General features: G+C 32.3%; 1 protein-coding gene across 1 annotated transcript in view; it reads right to left on the bottom strand.

The window, feature by feature from the left end:
* The window catches only part of LOC105460542 (doublesex- and mab-3-related transcription factor 1B-like), a 64,543-nt gene that overhangs the window by 25,863 nt on the left and 18,348 nt on the right, over positions 1 to 20,332 (bottom strand). The window contains exon 4 of the mRNA XM_011706995.1: positions 13,085 to 13,264. Coding sequence (XP_011705297.1) covers positions 13,085 to 13,264 — 180 coding nt within the window. The remainder of the gene's footprint in view (positions 1 to 13,084; positions 13,265 to 20,332) is intronic.

Here is a 20,332-nt window from a genome sequence, read left to right as displayed (position 1 = left end):
TTTATAACAGTATGCAAAAGCTACAAATGCCGCTCATGTCAAGTAAATCATTATAAGCGATACCGAAGGAAATCCGGATGCGAGAATACAGTTGGCCGAATAAGTCACCGCCGTCCGTCTAATTTCGTCCATGACCGCGTCCCGCTTGTTGCTAGACAGACTAAGAAAACGAAGACACATCCGCGAGTGTAACAGATCGCGAATGAGAATCTGAGAAACGCGAGGGACGCGCGGCTGTTCGGAAGGAATTAGTGGAGACGCATTAAAATGTCGGCATTAATTCGCTGATGGAAATTCGCCCGACCCGCTTTGCTAAGCCTTCGCACCGTCTTGAAGTTCTTTTCAAACGTCAAATTAGCTTTCTCTAGATTCTCGCATCTCCCTGTAATATTTTAGTACCTATTTACACTATTTTCTGTTAATCGCAAATTCTTCGATAAACTTGATATCGCTTATCCTTTACAAAAATTTTTTTATTATCAAAAACTTTATATCTTTAAATTTTTTCATCTCGTCAAAATAAATAAGAATTTATTCTTGTATTCCTTATATTTTAATTTTGAATACCTATATTAAAAGCACATCGCAACTATGTATAAAATATAACCGTAACAGCGTACAAAGAAAGAATATTATTTACAAATTTTATTTTCCAAGCGCGAACTTTAAATAGCCTTCAGATATACTCAAGTTTAAATGTAAATTTTTACTTAATTTTAAAAGTAAAAATACACACCAAATTAAAGTTAACGATACGATATATTAATGAACGTATCATGCTATATTATTTATCGAACAGACAAATCACAGTATCAAGAATTAATGAAAAACTTTAATACATATTATATGAATAATGAGTCATAGTTGATAAAAGTTGCTGAAAAGTTCGACTATCTTTCCTGTTTTCAAATTGCACGACTATTATCGTTCGGCTATTATAGTTAATCATAAACCGACGACACAATTCTAGATAAAAACAAATATTAGTTTCTCAACAGTCACTTTTATCGTTACAATGCATTTCCGTCTTAATACAAATGATAAATAAACTTTTCTACCATGTATTTGCAGAAATTATATGTATAAAGACGATCGATCGCGAAAAGTTTATAAGCAGGAGACCATCGTCCAATTTGTAGCGTTCAATTCTACATATAATGACAATTTTCTTCGGACGATTATGTTACATAAGATATTTTCAAATGACATATATGGGTACATAATTTCTTGACTTTGTTGATTCATGATAATCATCTTGATTTGTGACAGTCATTTGATAAGAAGTCACGTATAATTGACCTTTGAAAATATCTTTGAATATATCTTTCTATATACGAAAATAATTAAAAATTAGAAAGATGATCTAATCTGAAATTAATATAAAAGTCAATAATTCGTTATTGTATTACCATTAAAATTCTAATAACTTCAAATAATTAATTTCAAGGTTAATTTAATTATCAATGCACTTGTAAATTTATGTAAACATTTTAATATTACATTATTTTTTAGGACTAATAGTATAGCTTTCGATCAGTAAATCCGGCACTGAAAAACATAAAATCATCGTCAAACTCGCGATAAAGTGAGTGTATAACATTATTCGCTGTATGTGTGCAAAGTGTTTCTGTGCAATTGCAATGTAAAGAGTAATAATTACTATTTGATGCGAGTGTCGTTTTGCTGCCTGACAGTGATGGTCAAGGTCTTCGTTCATGAACGCATTTAACGCGGTAACCTTGCACTTTCGAACTATACTATGAAACGGAAACTCACGTTCAATAGAAATATTACGTGCGCACGACTTGAAGATACTGCGAGCACATTTTACAGATCTGTGCGTTGAGTTTGCTGAGGGAGGAGGAAAAAACGTTTTTGCAAGATGAAAAATAATCTTGATTGCGGCTATCGACAAGAAAAACACATATGTTTATATTGACTGGTGGCCGGTACATACAGATATTGATCACAGATCACACTGTGATAACCAGCACGCCAGTGAATATGCCGTTCGTGCAAATTTCGTGCACACGAGTTAGCAATAAGTTACAGTTAGACAGGATTCTTGGTATTCATTACTAAAAAAAAGAAATTATTTCTTGATTTATTCATAGGAGCCTAATTACTTTCAATTCAAATTAAAAAAAAAAAAAAGAAATACGTATCTATTATGTGTGAGCTCACACATAATATTATAAAAAGAATATTCTAGAAAAACATTATATATTTTATTTAGAATACTTTTTCCATGATGTCACGCGTAATAATATACATATATATAGACTATGTAAAAATTCATAAAATCGTATTATTTATGCTGTAAAACACCCCAAAAAAAATTCTATTCTTTAGCGGTACCCTCTTGATGCTAAAATAATTTCCTCTTATATACGTATCAAGAAGATATTCTAAAATGTAGAGGAATATCGAATTACTATGAGAATTTATTCTTAATTGTAGCGCATGGTCTACTTCTTTATAAATAAATACGCGCTATAGCTGAGGAATATGCTTCATGTAAAATTTTTTTGCTTAGAGAAAATGCTTAAAGAAATTTTCCACTTATAAGTAGAACATTTTTTGGGGTGAATTTTGTATAACGGCAATTGCTAGCAAAATTAATCGTGCACGATTTACCTTTGACAGATCGAATGTGTCGTCAAAATAAAAATATGGATAGAATCGCTTTTCTTGTTCGTGCAATAAAAATTGAGATCGAAGCAATGTATATCAGATATAATATTAATCTTCTCCGTTATGGAAAATTGTATATATTAAGAAGAAATTGCGAGCAACTTCTAACAAACATTCGTAAAATAATAAATTTAATTTTTATATAAAAAATATTTTATAAAGTTAATTTTTATAAAATTCTTCTTGCATATATAATAGATAACAACAAAAAGCAAAATAATACACGCATTGGATCGGATTATATCATTCAATTAAATAAATAATGTCGTTATAAAACTGTGTTTTATAATGTAATGTATAATTGTATTGACTCATCACTCATTCGTGCTCATCAACGGATAATGCGTTTGTGATAGAAATTCATTAATGCAGGCAATAACGATCGCTTGAACTTGAAACAAGCGATCTCGCGTGACTGCGCACATTCCAGGAAGATATTATAAACACCAATTAGAGTACCGACATCGTGCACGATTTATCATTGACAGATCGAATGTGTCGTTAAAATAAAAATAAGGATAGAATTGCTTTCCTTGTTCGTGCAACAAAAATTGAGATCAAAGCGGTGTACGTCAGATATAATATTAATCTTCTCCGTCATAGAAAATTGTACATATTAGGAAGAAATTGCGAGCAGCTTGTAACAAACATTCGTAAAATAATAAATTTAATTTTTATATAAAAAGTATTTTATAAAGTTGATTTTTATAAAATTCTTCTTCGCGGACTTAAAAAAAATAATTAGATACTGTTTAATACACGGTATACGTGATGATCAATCAATATTGAAACAATGTAAGGAGGAGAAACAATGTAACTTTTTCATAAATATAGTATATGCAACTAATATAACATTTCACGAACATTGCTTCTTGCTTTACGTTGTTTATATTATTCCCGTCGTGCAATTTGATGTCAATAGACGGCGAATCGATTGCGAAAAAGAACGACAGTGAACCGCGAGAGTCTAATTACCCAAATTAATTGGCCGGTATTGTCGTCATTGCTCGCGGCAGTGCATTATTCCACGTGACACGGCACTTTCGGTCGGTGCTCAGTTTTTTTTTTTATTCTCGCGTGCGCAAAAGGGCGTGTATGTATGTACAATTCGCTCGGAAAGAAACGAAACTCACCAGCTTTTGAACGATCGCGTCGATGCGAGCGATTTTAAAATATATATACTCGTAGAATATTATCACACTATAATATGTCGGCTTTTTCCGCGCAAGTCAACGGCAATAATTATCACGCTCGTCGTCGGAAAGGCGATGCTTTCATGCGTTATTAATGTTTTACGGGACGAAGCGCATATATCATATGCGAATGATCTTGGCGGTACGTGTGTATTTGTGGCAGCCGTATGTCGTATATATTGCCTAGAAATATGAGATACGAGTACTGTCATATTTGTGCAAGACCGAGTGCTCCTCGTTTGCACAGTCATCGAGTACATAGGAGTTGACAGGCGGAGAGAAGCTCCGCTTTTTCTCAATATTAATTCTAGACGTGGAATATTTTACTTGTAACATCGAAACGATAAGTTAAAATCTTACACGGAAAGAACACTTTTGCTGAATCCAGATCTGAAAATAATTTTTGTTCAATAATCATAATAATTTTGCGCGAAAGTCAAAATGATAGCTAAAATATCAAAACGTTTTATAGCAATGCTTATATCAGTTTTAATATTCCAACAAATTATTTTGATGATTTAATAAAAAATTATTTTCAGATGTTTTTAGCAAAATTTTTAGACCTTTCAACAAAATCGTTCTTTCCGCGCATATTTTTTCTATTAATTCAAATCTTTATAGAAGATATAGATCAGCTGTAATACAATTCCGGGTCTGGCGAGCTAAAATGTAGACTGCGTTTTGCGATGTATTTTATTCTTTTGCATTTCCACAGTCCACTTTAATGCCACTCGTACTTTCTCGAAGGCCGACATGAATTTCACATTCAAAGATTATATTTGAGTCGGTTATAAGGCGCTTAACTGGTTACAGGAACTGCTAGTGTCAGTTTTAAATGGACCGGTGCACATGCATGTTCTCCAAGCAAATACTTGATCTGAATGAGGTCATGCCACACCGCACTGCTCGAATCTTTCACCTGTCTGCTGTCTACGAAAAGTGCCTTTCTAATTTTTCATCAGAGCAAGATAATATACATATCTGATATAACGTTCTGATAATACGTTCACCACGATCTCGTTTATTAGATACACTTTCTGTATTCGATCGGCGATATTTCATTTTTAATCTGTAAAGGCTATACAGTCTCTTTTGAATGGTTTTGTTTAACACGAAGTTTTGAAAACAATTTCGTTTTTTTTTTTCGAAAATTTAATATTACCAATCGATTGGTCAGAAAATTTTACACTGAGAAACACACATTTTGTTTTAATTGTGCTTTTTCTTTTCAGAAGATATAAAATTTTAAAAACGCTTGGTGCGAATTCGCACTCAGGTGTCCTTTACTTTTAAACAATACTCGTCGTTAATTTAACAATTATTGAAGCGATCCAACATTTAATCGCGCGGAATTATTATTCGCGAATAGACAGCGTCTTCGCATTGCCTGAATATATAATTATGATTGAACATATAAACGTATATTGTATCGTCTTCTACTTGCTCGATGTGAAACAACTCTAATTGTAAGGCTATTAATCTCTCCATCTTCCTCCGCGTTCAAGTGAATTTCTGACTTTTGATTTATCATTCGAAGAGAACATCACGCCGCCGATGCATCTGTTATCACTCGTTCTTACGTCATATTATTGCAACCTTTGTCTGCGATCTAACTCGATTGCTGAAACTGTTTAATTAGTATAATGCTTATGCATTAGACTGTGCTATATGGTACATAATTTTATCGCAAAAATGTACATTAGCACCCCCCTTTCAAAAAAAATTCTATTTGTAAGTTGGGAATTCTTAATATTTTCTCTATGTAAAATTTTACAAAAAATTTTACACAAAGCATATTCCTCTATAAACACATATTCAGTTATAAAAATGTGGACGCATGCACTATGATCAAGAATTATACGATATTCCTTTACATTTTAGAGTACTTTCTTGAGGCCGAATATCAGAAGAAAATTCTCTAGAAATCAAGAGGGTACCGTTGAAGAACAGAATATTTTCTTTTAGTGAGGAATTCGTACAACAAAATTATTCAGTCTTTGATATACAGGGTGTCTCGAAATTCGCGAATCAAAATATCATAGCAAGAAGATTCCTCGAAAAATTAAGTAAAAAAGTTATTTATAAATTTTTATTTTAAGTAATAGTTTTTGAAATATAATTTAAATTTAGCCAATTATAGACTCGCGTGAAGTGCGCGACCACTAACACTACGACGCGTTCACGGAGATGTTTCCGTTTAATCATAATCTATAATTGGCTAAATTTAAACTCTTACATCTTAAATACTACTGCTTAAATTAAAAATTTAGAAATAACTTTTTTACTTAATTTTTCGTAAGACTTTCTTGCTGTGATAGTTTAATTCGCGAATTTCGGGACACCCTGTATGATTCCAATAAATTCAATATCATTCATTCGAACATTTCATTTGGGTTACAAAATATACAAATTTTTCCACTTCGCTCCTGATGATTACGTATCTGCATACATACATGTGTAGGTATGTGCGACACATGCGCGTATACTTAGCGATACATACGATATCCAGTACATGATTACTAGAGTGTGCACTTGTACAAGGTCAATCGTGTCTCCACTGATTCTAGCACATCACAAGTGATCAAGATTCAGCGTGTGATACGCAATAGCCTCGTAGTATACTAACCATCAGTAGTGTTATCCAACGATATTCTTAATAAAACGTGCGAGAATTTTGTTCATTTAACGCGACGAATTTTATCGATTCTGCTCAAAAACAACATTAACGCACGAATGTTGAGAATTCTTTAATGATATTTATTTTCTTTGCCAAAGAAGCGACAAAAAATTTTTTAAAAATTTCTACTTATTATTTTTCCGTACCTACTTATCATAAACTAACGTCTCCTACTTTTCTGATTTTTTTCGTTTTTCCAAACCTATAAGAATCGTGATGTTAAAACCTCTCTCTATGTAAAACCACACGGAGAGAATTTAATTTTAAATTTTACCCTGAAAATCATGTTAACCTTTAAACCACTATATCGGTCTCACCGCTATTGAAACGTTACTTATCAACAATTTTCTTATTTGTCACCATTTAAATATATTTTATTTCTATTGTATATGAGATTTTTTTGTTAACCCTCACATTTTAAAACATAGTTTTCCCTTTCCTCATCAACAAGTATTCAGAAAACATACATTTTTATTATAATTAACTTGTAAAATTAGCGGAAGCATAATAGCGGTCTGTCAGACCGACATTGTGGTTAGTGTGATTTTTTTGGGCGTGGTGGTTTAAAGGTTAACTATAGGACAACATAGTATTTCGACAAATTTTATGTGATTTTCACTTTTTTTTTTAAATATATACTACAACAAATTTATTGTAGTGCACAGTAAAACTTGTGGAAATACCATATGTTGTCCCACGATTAACATGATTTTCAAGGTACATTTTAAAAGGTATAATTCTCTCCGTGCACGTATAAAATTGGGAGCGTCTCGTTTGACCGCGTTACAATTAATTGATCTCAGCCACTCACAGTGACCGATTGAAGTTTTTTCACTGGATCAATCAATCAGAGAATTTTATGTTGAACTGCTCAATTATAACGACGTGGGCCCAGTTATAATCGGGTCCCACTTAAAATACGATAAAATATAGCTTGCCAATACGGCAACAGTATTAGAATACGCTACGGTAGATGCGGAACGGGAAGATTAGCAGCGATGCGGCGACTATAGCAACATCAACACGAGATATTTACGCATCACGTTGGTGCGCACGCGTTGCGTGCCTCTCGATTAAATCACGTCAAGTTGGGAGCGATCGTAAGCGCTAAGTATCCGCCTAGCGTGCCAAAAGTATCCGTCTGGGATGTATGAAAATATATTTCCGCGACGCAGCGCGTGAGACACTACTTGCATGCTTGCATAAACGCGCGCGCGACGAACACGCGTGCACTTTCCTATATATATAGCAGCGGTATCGCGATCGCGTTATCATCTTTTTTGCGCGACGTAGGTAATCGCGGCTGTGCAGCAAAGAACCGATATTTATCTTGTTACGGAAAGAACAATTTTGCTGGATCCAGATCTGAAAATGATTTTTGTTCAATAATTAAAATAATTGCTAGAACATCAAAATGTTTTATAGTAATGCTTATCATTTTTAACGTTTCAACAAAATTTTTTGACGATTCAATAAGAATTAATTTTTAGATCTGTATTTAGCAAAATTTTTAAACCTTTCAACAAAATCGTTCTTTCCGTATGCAAACTTCAAATTATTATCTTCATATAATTTTACGTAATTGTATTAATGGCACGTTAAACGTGAGATTTCAACCGTTTCTATTTTTTCCCGACATGATTACGTCGGCATGCGATTGTCGTACGCATTAAATCACAGATAGACACAATTTATGCTACACTGTAACTGCGCGAGAATATGTCGGTCGCAGAAACGAGCTGTTAATCTCGTGACCTGGACTTGAGAGCGTTGAAGGAATGTCGTGTCCGATTTTAAACAGATATATATATTTGCACGTTAAGAAACGCAATATTTTCTAATTTCATTGCAATTCAAATTATATCTCGCAAATAAGCAATCAAGTATTTCGTCTTTTATTTAATTGTAAGAACAAATTAAGTTTACAGTGATATAATAGCTTTTTTTTAAACATCAGAAAATTATTCCGAAAACGCATATAACAATCCAATTAGGTGGCGTCGTTATAACACTTACGCTTACTTTACACTTGTGCTAACTATGTGGCGGCTATACGCCGATATATATGGGAGGCAATTAATGTGCATCATACGCGCATTAGTACCGCTGACTCATTATTTACACTAGACTTCTGCTGTACCACTGCCGCAGTTACTGTTCTTACGGCAAAGCATTATTACTTCTCCACGAGGAGCGTCATTAATCTCTGACACGTGCGCAGAGGTGTGGACGTCCGCTATTTAACTGAGTCATTCCGATGCGTTTAGACTTGTCGGATACGGGCGTGCATACTGGTCATATGTCAAATTAGTCCCATGCGCGTATCTTTTGCAATACGATCGTATTAATTAGGATATCCTCAATCGTCAAACGTATTTCGTATTAATAAATCATATTTTAGAACGTTTCAAAATTATATCCATTAATTTAAATTAAAATATATATCATTACAAATCCTTGATAGTTTCTTTTATTCTTTAACTCACGACTCGCGAGCGCTTTACATGCTAATATACACTTTTAAATCCGTAGTGTCAAACCGAATCTTATTTAAGTTGCCATACTGCTCTTACTTAATAAATAGTCTTTTGTACTAAAACAATGGAGTTAAATAATTTAAAACAGTTCAGATTTAACCCAAATTTGGGTTAAATTTCATTGTTTTATTTAAAAATAACTATATTGTTTTGGTTAAAAATAACTATTTATTAAGTAGGAGCAGTGGCGACTTAAATAAGGTTCAGTTTGACACTATAGATTTAACAGTGTACAATGTTAATATATTATTGTTTCTACGTGAATTTTGTCACATATAGTATATTTTGATGCTCGTATAAATTCATCTTTCACGTGTCTATTGGTAGTAGTGTGTAACCATGTGCTCAGTGAGACGTATAGCCATTAATCGTCCACTTGCTCATACCGCCGTCGTTGGAATGTCGCTTTCCGCGTCGACTTAAATGTAGCTGTCCAACCGGGCAAAGATCGAGATTGCATTGACTCTTTGCGATGTTTATTCCGAAACGAAAGCGATCAGGATTAACGATATAATGACAACGAAATCTTTATTGAGCGACGACTAATTAGCGAGTCGGTAAAAGAAAACAAGTTTGATAATTCAATCATAAATTATATATACGGATGTGATAACAATAGCATTAATAGTACTGATAAACGTAACTATTTGAAATATGTCAAAAAAATAATAAAAATATAACAAGCATAATTGAGATAGCATCCTGTATTGTAACAACGATAATAAAATTATAAGCATGAATTCGTTAATCAAAGACTTATTGTTAAATAGATTAAGACAATAAATGATAATCAAACATTTATTTTGTTTTGACTGAAAATTGAAATTGAAATTTTCCACTTAATAAAATTTTGCTCATTCGCAAAAAGTGTTGTGCATGATATGATTAGATTGCATGTTCTATATGGCATTAAATTCTTTCTAAGCAACCTAAGCGATTTATAATGATTAGGTAGAGCAAACAACAGTCAACTGGCTGTTTAACACATACATGTCTTTAACACATTACATGTCTTCTTTTTCTTTCACAACTACTTACTAAGAGTTTCACCTTCATAAATTTAACTCTAGATACATAATTCGTAATTGGAAATCTTGAAATACATAAAAGCGGTATGAAGGTTTGAATTATACCGATTAAAAAATCAAAAACTACACAATAATTATTTAAGTTATAGAGAACAATTTCAAATCTTTATAAAAAGTACAAATTCGAATTTGAAAAGAAAATCCGTAATTGAAAAAGATTAATTCCAAGACATCCAGACGCAAATGGAAAAAAACATTTCAACATTTAATTTTTAGACTTTTTATATTTTTAACACACATAAACTTACTCAACTAAAAAAATATAATCATGATATAACTGTGATGTAACTATGATATAACACGTAGATTAAAACTAATGGCTTCAACCTCACGTGAAAATATAATACATCGTATATGAAGTGATATTTATACGAGGCTGTGTCATGTGTGCTTATTAGATACGCGCATCACGTGCTTGATTGCAAGATCCGCGATGACGATACCAATCGTCAACAGCGTTGCTGTTGAGTTTGACACGGTATTGCAATGGTGATGTTATAAATTTAACGCTGCCGCGCAAATCGCGTTCGTCGATCGTTAAATAAAAGTATCTCGCAACGGTTCTGGGCGAATGGTCAGTGATCCGGAACCGAGGCGATTTACGAGACGAAGGAAGGAAGGTTCTGTCCGAGTATCGATTATCCACGGTCATAGTTAGCAAAAAACATCGTACCTTTCTTTGACGCTCTGGGCCGCTTCGCACTCTCTTCAGGATCTACAGCGCATACTTTAATAAACCGATTGATCTGTATCGTTTTTTCCTCGCGAGCTTGAGTATCTTAAAAATTCCTATCAGGGTATTGAAGTGGTTTAACAAACTCCGATTGATTTTCCCTTTTTAAATGTATTATAGACGACCATTTGTATATATAGAGATCATCTTTACACGCGTACATCCTTTTTAAAATTAAACGGAAATTAGCGAGATACAATATCGACCTTGGATGCAGCGAAACCAAACGTTATAGTGGCAAAGATCATTTTCGTTTACGCTGGCGGTAATCCAATAGTAAAATTTAGCAGCCGTCGGAGAGTTGGGACGAGTATGTAATGACGGCTACATTATAATTGCAGAAATATCCAGCAACGATTCCTGCTTGGCACGACGGTCTGCATATTTACTGCGGAGTATTTTAAGTGGCAACGGGAATATGTTACTTCTGTACGTCAGGCCAGTTCTCTAATATAGTCGTATATGTATGAAATGTATTATTGGCAACTCCCCACTCGTGTACCACTCAGGTGAAATAAATATTTTTAATTCGCCGATGTAATTTTTCAGTAAAACGCTTTAACGAAATAGATGGTGGAAATTAAATTAGCTGATCCATTTATTTATTACTTATCTGCACGTAATCTTCACAAGTATATTATTTCTTATTTTGTCAGATTATATAAAATCATCAATTATTCCCAAAGTTATTCTTCCAAACATGAATTTTTTTTCGGTGAAAAAAAAAGAGATCTTCTCAGGTGCAGAAAATCACCAATAACCATGCATTCATGGACCAGTTGCGAACTGCACTTTAAATTTAAACGCACCGCCGTCAAACAGGTTCTCACGCATTTGCGTGATTTCCGTGACACTGCAATATCTTCAGTGATGAGATCGAAAATTTCTTCCAAGGTGAGAACACCAAGATTTTTCATCGATCTTTTTTGTATCTTTTTCAAGGTTGTCTTCGTGTGTTGAAAGAATATTAAATAGTTTTGCAATACTTATCAAGGCATTAGCTTGTATCAGAAAAGATAATTCCGTGTGCAGGAGCTTATTTTTCCATGGATGTCAAGCATACGCGGAGACAGAGTTTTAATCATATCGAAATTAGCTCTTGGCGAATAAAGCTTTTGAAAGAAAAAAAAACACGTGATTATATATTAATAATAATCAATTGTAATCAAAATTTAATCAAGTATTTTATAATGTCGATTACCATAACATTCATTCTGCAAACCTTTCTATTTTATATATAGTTCCGTATATATAAAATGATCATTATAAAATAATTTTTTAAATTAATTGTCTTGATTTGAAAAAAATTGCTTCAATGTTTTAAATATAACAGATAAAAAATGATAAAATTTTTAAAATTTATTTATAGACTTTTAGTATTTATAGAACAATTTCGATATGATTTATTATTCTGACATCCGCATTTAAGATCTTCTCGTTGATGCGCTGATTCCAATTAAATTCGTATCAATTTTTGAATGCATAAATTTGTATGCAACTAAACACTGTAACTTGAGTGTTTTCGTTGCTACTCCATGTAAGTAAATCAAAATAAGCATCAAGAAGTAATCAATCTAATTGATTGAATCTTGTTAAATAATGAACTTCGATCAGAAGCACAATATTAAGTTTCAAAAATTCAGTGGTCATATGTAATTCAAGGTGGAAATAAATAATATTTAAATAAAAATAGAAAATATATTAAACATATAATTCTAAATGATAAAATTACATTCTGCGCGATATCCTGGCGAATAATTTTCAAATGATGAATTACTGAAGCTATGAGAAAGAAAAATTCTAGTTAATATTTTTATAATATTGGATTCATCATATAATTCTATACTTATTTCTGTTATACTTAGTTCTATACTTTTCTGTTTAATTTATGTTGTAGTTTAAATTTTGTTTAGTATATGTTGTAGTAATACAAAAATTTATAAATATTCAAATTTAAATATTTTATACGCTTAATGTATCATTATTTTTTCTATATTTATCATTTATTTTTGTGTAACAAACTATATTTTCAAATCGCTTTCTTAAAAATATTTCTAAATCATTGATTCGAGAAATTAATTGGAAAATTTTAACATAGTGCTTCGTTTTTCAAAAGTGTTTTATTTCTTTAGCTTGACAAAAATATTGAAGAAATGTCTTACCTTGATACATGCAGATTTTAGCAGAGTCCAAATGGCCATCGTATTTAATTCTCGGATCTATGTCACGAGCATATTTGATGAGGATGGACAAGATTTGGTCTACCTTTGTGGGACTATACCAGGCCGGGAAAGAATTGTTTATCTCATTCCTAGTGTACATGAGTAAATTGAGAAGGCCATCTGAAAATCAATAAAGATTCGAACGTGAGAAAAAGGTATTGCGAGCAGCACGTATTGACTGTATGCATGCATGGATATGTGAACTAAGGGAATTTGTGGAGAGGGTTAACAGTGAATTAACCGATAAATGGGAGTCTAAAGCCAATGGAATCGCGGACAACAGTTCTCCGACAGTTGCGTTATGATATATTAGACATTGCGGTAGCCAATGGTGGCGCATCTGGCCGTTGTGGCTCCGCCTACTAGGGACTCCCGGATCGTTTTTAAAATAAGGAAATGGCCCCCTTGCCTTTTGTGCCCTCACACTCGTCCACTCTTAAACACCATCACTGTCCCACTCCAGGTTAATGTCGATAGCTCCCTTTTCCTCCCTCTACCGCCTGAGAACCCGACCCGTACGACCCAGCGGAATAGACAACGGCGCGATGCAAGTGCCGCGCCGCCGGGACGCCTGGCGTTGGTTCCCTCCTTTTACGCGCCCAGGTGTACCCGGCCAACCACGTTCTGCTGTGCGCGCGTGTGCACACGACGAGAGCGAGAGAGGAAGAATAGAGAGGGATGGGAGGAGCCGTGACGGGGGAAGGGTTCCGGGGAAAAGGATGTGAGAAGCCCGTCGATATGGAGAAGGGGTGCAGCATGCCTTTTGAATTCGCGCGCACGTGCGTTTTGTGTGTGTGGCCCATTGAACTATAATACTTCTTGAAAGAGCACTGGCCACATATCCCTATCCAACAAAGTTTACGCCGAGGGATCATCATTCTTAGGGCGACAAGGTATCTCTTTTTATATACTCTCTTTACACATGCATAGATGCTCCATACAATTCTCATTAAAATTTCTTAATTAAAAGCTATATGCCTATTTTTGTGAAATAAAAATCCAAACTTTTGACTAACAAGACTGAGAGAGACGTATCACTTTTTTCACATTTCACCGTTTTTCTTGGCTGACTAGTATAATCAGTACTCCTTACAGTATTTATAGGCTGGTTAGATTATAAACACCGTTAATGTTTTTTCTTCTTGCGAGTTCGTATGTTCGATATTGTAAAACAATACAATTTTTTATTGTGAGAACGATACAATTTCTTATAGTCCAATACTCTGGCTCGTCGGCATATTTCTATCATAATGGAATTTTGTATCACGTCGCATATTATAGTGATCCGATAAGCATTACAGTTTTCCTTTCATTATCTCCTCATCTTATTGCACCATGAGCGCACGAAACAAAGAGGGAAAGAAGAGAAAACTGCTATCCAAAATCTTCTCGTTTCCATTCTCCAAGCATTTACCACGAACTTTCACCGTGCGACGCCATTTTGCATGGGATGCACTATTATATGCGAAAAGGAGGACGCAGCAATATATAGCAGTCCAATCTATAATTATCCGCTATTAACTCTAAAGCAGTCATGTACTCTAAAGCAGATGATGTGTCATTTAGCTCTTTTGAAATTTAATATTTCATTTTGTTTGTAACTTAAATTACTAACAAATTGAACAATTAAACGCTGTAATTTTGTTTGACAAATGAATATGATAATATATGCATGCAATACATTTTTTTAAAGAATTTTATATTGTTTCGAAAATATGCTACGAAATTGAGTTTGTGAGAAGACCGCATATACCTATACATATGAATATTTTGTATAATGTTCCGACCAAAATTAAATTATTTATAAGTTAAATTCAATTATAAAAAAACAAAGAAATTACTACTAAAACTTTACTTCAAATTTTAAACTACAATAAAAATTAAAGCATTAAAATACTAGCAAGTTTACACGCAGAAAAAGGATTAGCCTAAAGCTAAAAATATAGCTATGGCAGCTAAGATGTGTCGTTAAAATAGGGACAGCTAATGTCGTTGCTGCCAAAGTTCAATTTATTAATTATTAAAATGTAGGTACTACAGCAAAAAAGATTTGCTGCTAAAATCAAATGATATTTAGCCGAATCTACTATGCTATTTTATCTTCGCAATAGAATAATAATATTTGCAGTATATAGCTTATATACTGCAAAATATAAATGCTAAATGCGCTGTAGATGTGCATATATGGCAGTGCCATATTGCAAAAACAATTACAAATCAAATTTTCGCGCGTATAGCTATAAACTTAATAGTACTGTGTGCTAAATGTGTGCATGATAAGACATTTAGGTACGCATGCCATCTTTTTAGCTGTCTGTACTAATATATGTTTTTAATTTCAGTTAATAAATTTGTTTGTTATAGTGAATATTTTTTATCTATAATAAACAGAACTTAGCAATGACACTAAAGCGGTAGCTCTTATAGCTAAGTTTGATTCAGCTATATTGAAAAGCTACTATTACTAGGTCATTTTTTTGCGTGCACGTTAATAAAAATTTACCTTTGCTGACATCATCGAAATCTTAATAGAAATAACAAATGTATTTATGAAATAAGTATTATACAGTAGAACCTCAATAACTCGAACCTCTACAACTCGAAAACTTCTGTAAGACGAAAATTTTCTTCGTCCCCTTCCGCTCCACTGTAGAAAACCTCTATAAATCGAAATAAAACCTACCTTAACTCGAATTATTTGTCAGGCATTTAGATATACTATATGTATTTACATCTGTAATTCGAATTTAGAGTAGCCAGACCTCTACAAGTCGAACTTTCATTGTCGTTACCTCTATAATTTGAAGTAATTGTAGCTACGTGTAACCGTGAGTAATAGCCTGGTATTTTGTTCTATGGTTACATTTATCATATGTTTGCAATAAATAATTCACTATTAAATATTAATTTTTTTCCTCTAAAAACCATTATAATCGGAAAATTATAAACTTTCGTACAAAACTTGCGTAAGTCGAATTTTCACATGTTAACTTTCTTTTACTCGAATTTCGATAAGTTGAAAACTATAACTCGAACAGTTTTTCTGGTCCCTTGAAATTCGAGTTATCGAGATTCGACTGTATATAGTTTTATATACAACTTATATATACCTATATATACCTATATATATATGATTTCATCCTGCTTTATTATATATCTAGTATTATAATATTTCATGATAAGGATAATTTTCATGTATCAACCAAAGAAGAATTATTGTATTATTGCAAGTTCAAATTCTCTCGTTGCTATGCGATTTATACGTTCGTATTATCAGCAGGATTGATTGTATACGTAATATGAGGGGAGTTACAAACGATATCATTCGGTTCCGTGAACGCGACAGGATGCATGCGACTGTTGCACACATTTCATCACGATACGTTTATATTCATTTCTTATCTAACCGAATCTTTTCGCGGAAGAGAAACCAAGGAGTGTACAGCTATATAATGCAGGACCGATGAAATAAGCCCGATAATATTTGGATGTGTCTCCCGAGCGAAGACAGAGTTCTTATATTGCGCGACGATGACGACTGTTATGAATGACTGCCCGTACTGTCTGATTATATTGACCCGTCTCATACAACCGAAATATGATCCATTTGTGTAACACTAGCCGCCAGAGATAATTTCATGTTGTAATTGGTATTTAACGTCACTGGCTTTCTCGCTATTCCCGCAGTGTGTTATCTTTTTGTCCCTGATCTTCCGTTACATTTTATATTCAAAGTTGAATCCAGATCTAGCAAATGAGCAACTTGCTTCAATGATCGAGTGCGAACAGCAGCGTGAACATTGGTGCGAGGTCTTTAATCTTATGAAGAAATATATAGTGTAAGATTGTGATATCATCATGTTATAGTATAAGAATGAAGAGGATTGAATTTTAAAGTCGCATATATATTGGCGTGTGGCAAATATTTTGCGAGATAATTATTTAACAATATTATATACAACAAGTTTACCATAATATATCCATAAAATAGAAAAAATTATGCTTCAATATCCTATCTCCAATATATATAGGGTATGTATATGTATAGAGTGGATACTAAGTAATATAAAAGATTATCACGGGGTGATTCTTCACAAATTTAAGACAAAATATGACTTTCAGAAGACGAAAACTTCATATGATCACAGTCCAAAACAGCTTAACTTCAAAGATATAGGATGTCAAGTTGAAGAAAAAAATTTCGCTCTTTTAAAAAAATTTCAAAAACCATTTATTTTAATAAAGCTTTGTGTATGTTTCAAGTTTTATTAAAATAATCAGAGAGATTTTTGAAATTTTTGGAGAAACGATTTTTCTTTCAAAGTAGAAAAATTTTGTTTTTTCCAAAAATATCGAAAATCACTCGAATTATTTTAATAAAACTTGAAACATACCTATATAAAGCTTCATCAAAATAACCAGTGATTTTCGAAATTTTTGGAAAAAAGCGACATTTTTTCTTCAATTTTGACACCCTATATCTTTGAATCTAAGCCGTTTCGGATATACATATATAAGTATTGTCATATGAAATTTTCGTCTTGAACTTGTGTGAGGAATCACCCCTTAAAATCATTTCTTAATATCCAATTAACCTCTGTCTGTGTGTGTGTGTGTGTGTGTATGTGTGTGTGATATGTGTGTATCTTTAAAAGAACACATTTATATTTGATGATAATTTAATTAATTCGTTATTCATCCGCTCGGATTAATCCGTTAGGCTTCTAAATGCTGCTTAATTAAATGGAAAATTATCACGTATGAAATTATCCATCAATTTTTAATATATAAATATATATCTTGCTTCACACACATAAGAGAAATGCATGCTCTACATCAAAACCGGTCTAGGTGTAACCACTAGTTAAGATATCCTTGGAAAATCAATAAGATAAATAAACACGTTATCTTTAAAGCCGGCAAAGTCCGCATTTCTATAATGGAAAAATGTTACCTTGAAATGTACAACAAAAATATTCTTAAAACGCAATAAAAGTAACATAAAATACAAAAAACATAGTCTTAGCAGAGCGCTATCGGCGCTATAAAAACATGTTGTTATCATAAGTAAATAAAAAATGTGCATCTTATCGAGTATCTATTTATTATTTTTTACAAAGAATATAAAACCTATCCAGACAGTTGTAATTTGGATTGGATTCTTATGATTGCACCAAGAAAACTGGGAACTCAACTTAATACAAAATTGGAAAAAAAACATAAATTAAATTAAATTAGAATTATATAGCGAATCAATATCTATCATACACAAATTGTCATAAAAATGAATTTTATACACAAAAAAATTATTTAATATTTAAACATATTTTGTAACTGTGGATGAAAAATGTTTCATAAAATATTTATGATATACATATTTAACGTACGATAAGCAAATAATATCAAAGAATAGTATTTTTTTATGTGTCACTTTGCGACTAAAACGCATATACATGTACGTATTTGTATATAGGACTCGTGTACACACACACACACACACACACACACACACACACACACACATATATATATGTATATATGTAAAGGAAATCACAGAAATTGGGAAATACATCAGAAGGAAATCAATTGTCTGATGATGAAACTTTTGTAAGATACAAGTAAGATACGAGATAGTAATTGCGGAAAGTATATATACCTATGCAATAAAAGTGCTTAGAGTATCATAAGTGTTATAAAATATGATATACACGAAACAATATTTAATGTATATATATATATAGTATAGAGTAACAGATGTTTACGCTATAATACTGCACATAAGAAAATAAGAGAAATTGTTAGAATAAGTAGTCGCGATGAATACAGAGGGAAACAAAATTAAAATTCCACAAACAAAACACTGCCGTAAAGACATCGTAAGATGTTTGTATCGCATTGTTATTTTAAGTACCAGAAGCTATTATTATAGTTGCGACTTAATCTTGGCTTTGCTACATATCTATAATAAGATGTACGACATATATTTTCAATTAAATATTTTTAAAATATTTTTGAAGTGTACGACATACACTTTCAGTTTGATATTTTTAAAATAGACACATATGCAATATTCTTAAAAGTGCATTATTCAAACCGTAATGTATCAAAGTGAAATAATTTTATTAAAACTGCAAATTCGATTCTGACAATAAAAAAAAGCATTAGGAATGCTTTAATAATTATATACATTAGCTAGCAATATATTTCAACAATCTACTTGCGGTATAAAACAGGACAATATAAAAGATAAATATACATATATTATATTAAATAAATAAAAAGTATAATAAAACGCGATGTCTTTTATTTATAGAAGCTGCTCTTTGTATAATATTCTTAAACATTAGTCTTATTCTTTCCGAACCGATGCGCACGATAAATATCACGTGTCACCTATTATATGTATACATATACATATATTAGGGTGGGCCGAAAAAAAATTTTTTTTTAAATCGATTAGTAATACTCCCCAAAAGCTATGAACCTCAATATAGTCTGGGTAAAATTTCATCAAAATCGATTAATATCTTCAGGTTGCCCCTCGACTTTGAAATTAATAAGTTTATGCATTTTTTACGAATTTTTAAAGCAACTGTGTTTTTTTTACACCAATTTTGATTCATTTTATTATTCTGTACCTAAAAATATTAGGTATCATTATCAAGAAATCAATAGTTTACGAGATATTTCATATTATATATCGAAATATGGCATAATAAAGTATAAAATATCTCATAAAAAAATTTATTTTTCGATAACTTTACCTTAATACTTTTATATGCAGAATAATTAGAGAAATTGTATTATGTAAAAAAAATATTATAATTCCGTTTAAAAACATTGATGTGATCTTGATCTAATCTTAACAACACCACGTAAAATGAAATTAAGGATATTTTCTTATGTACCTCCCCGAACCGTACAATTTTTATTTGAAACATTTTTCTGTATCTGTCATATTTTCCAAAAAATTTTAATGTATTATTTACGGATCCGAAATATATTAAGAATATATTTCGGATCCGTCATTTTGAAATGTATACTTCTGACCTCGAATTCGTGTTCAGCGACGAAAAAAAACAACAGGTAATACTAAACTATATTGAAAATCAAATATTTTTTTGAATTTTGATACATCTATGAAGAAATACATAACTTACTAACTGCAAGATCGGGGGGGGGGGGGGG

This window comes from Wasmannia auropunctata, unplaced genomic scaffold (assembly GCF_000956235.1).
Source record: "Wasmannia auropunctata unplaced genomic scaffold, wasmannia.A_1.0 LD319912.1, whole genome shotgun sequence".
Classification (NCBI taxonomy): Eukaryota; Metazoa; Arthropoda; class Insecta; order Hymenoptera; family Formicidae; genus Wasmannia; species Wasmannia auropunctata.
The sequence above is the reverse complement of the archived record's forward strand: the minus strand, read 5'-3'. Positions and strand labels throughout refer to the sequence as shown.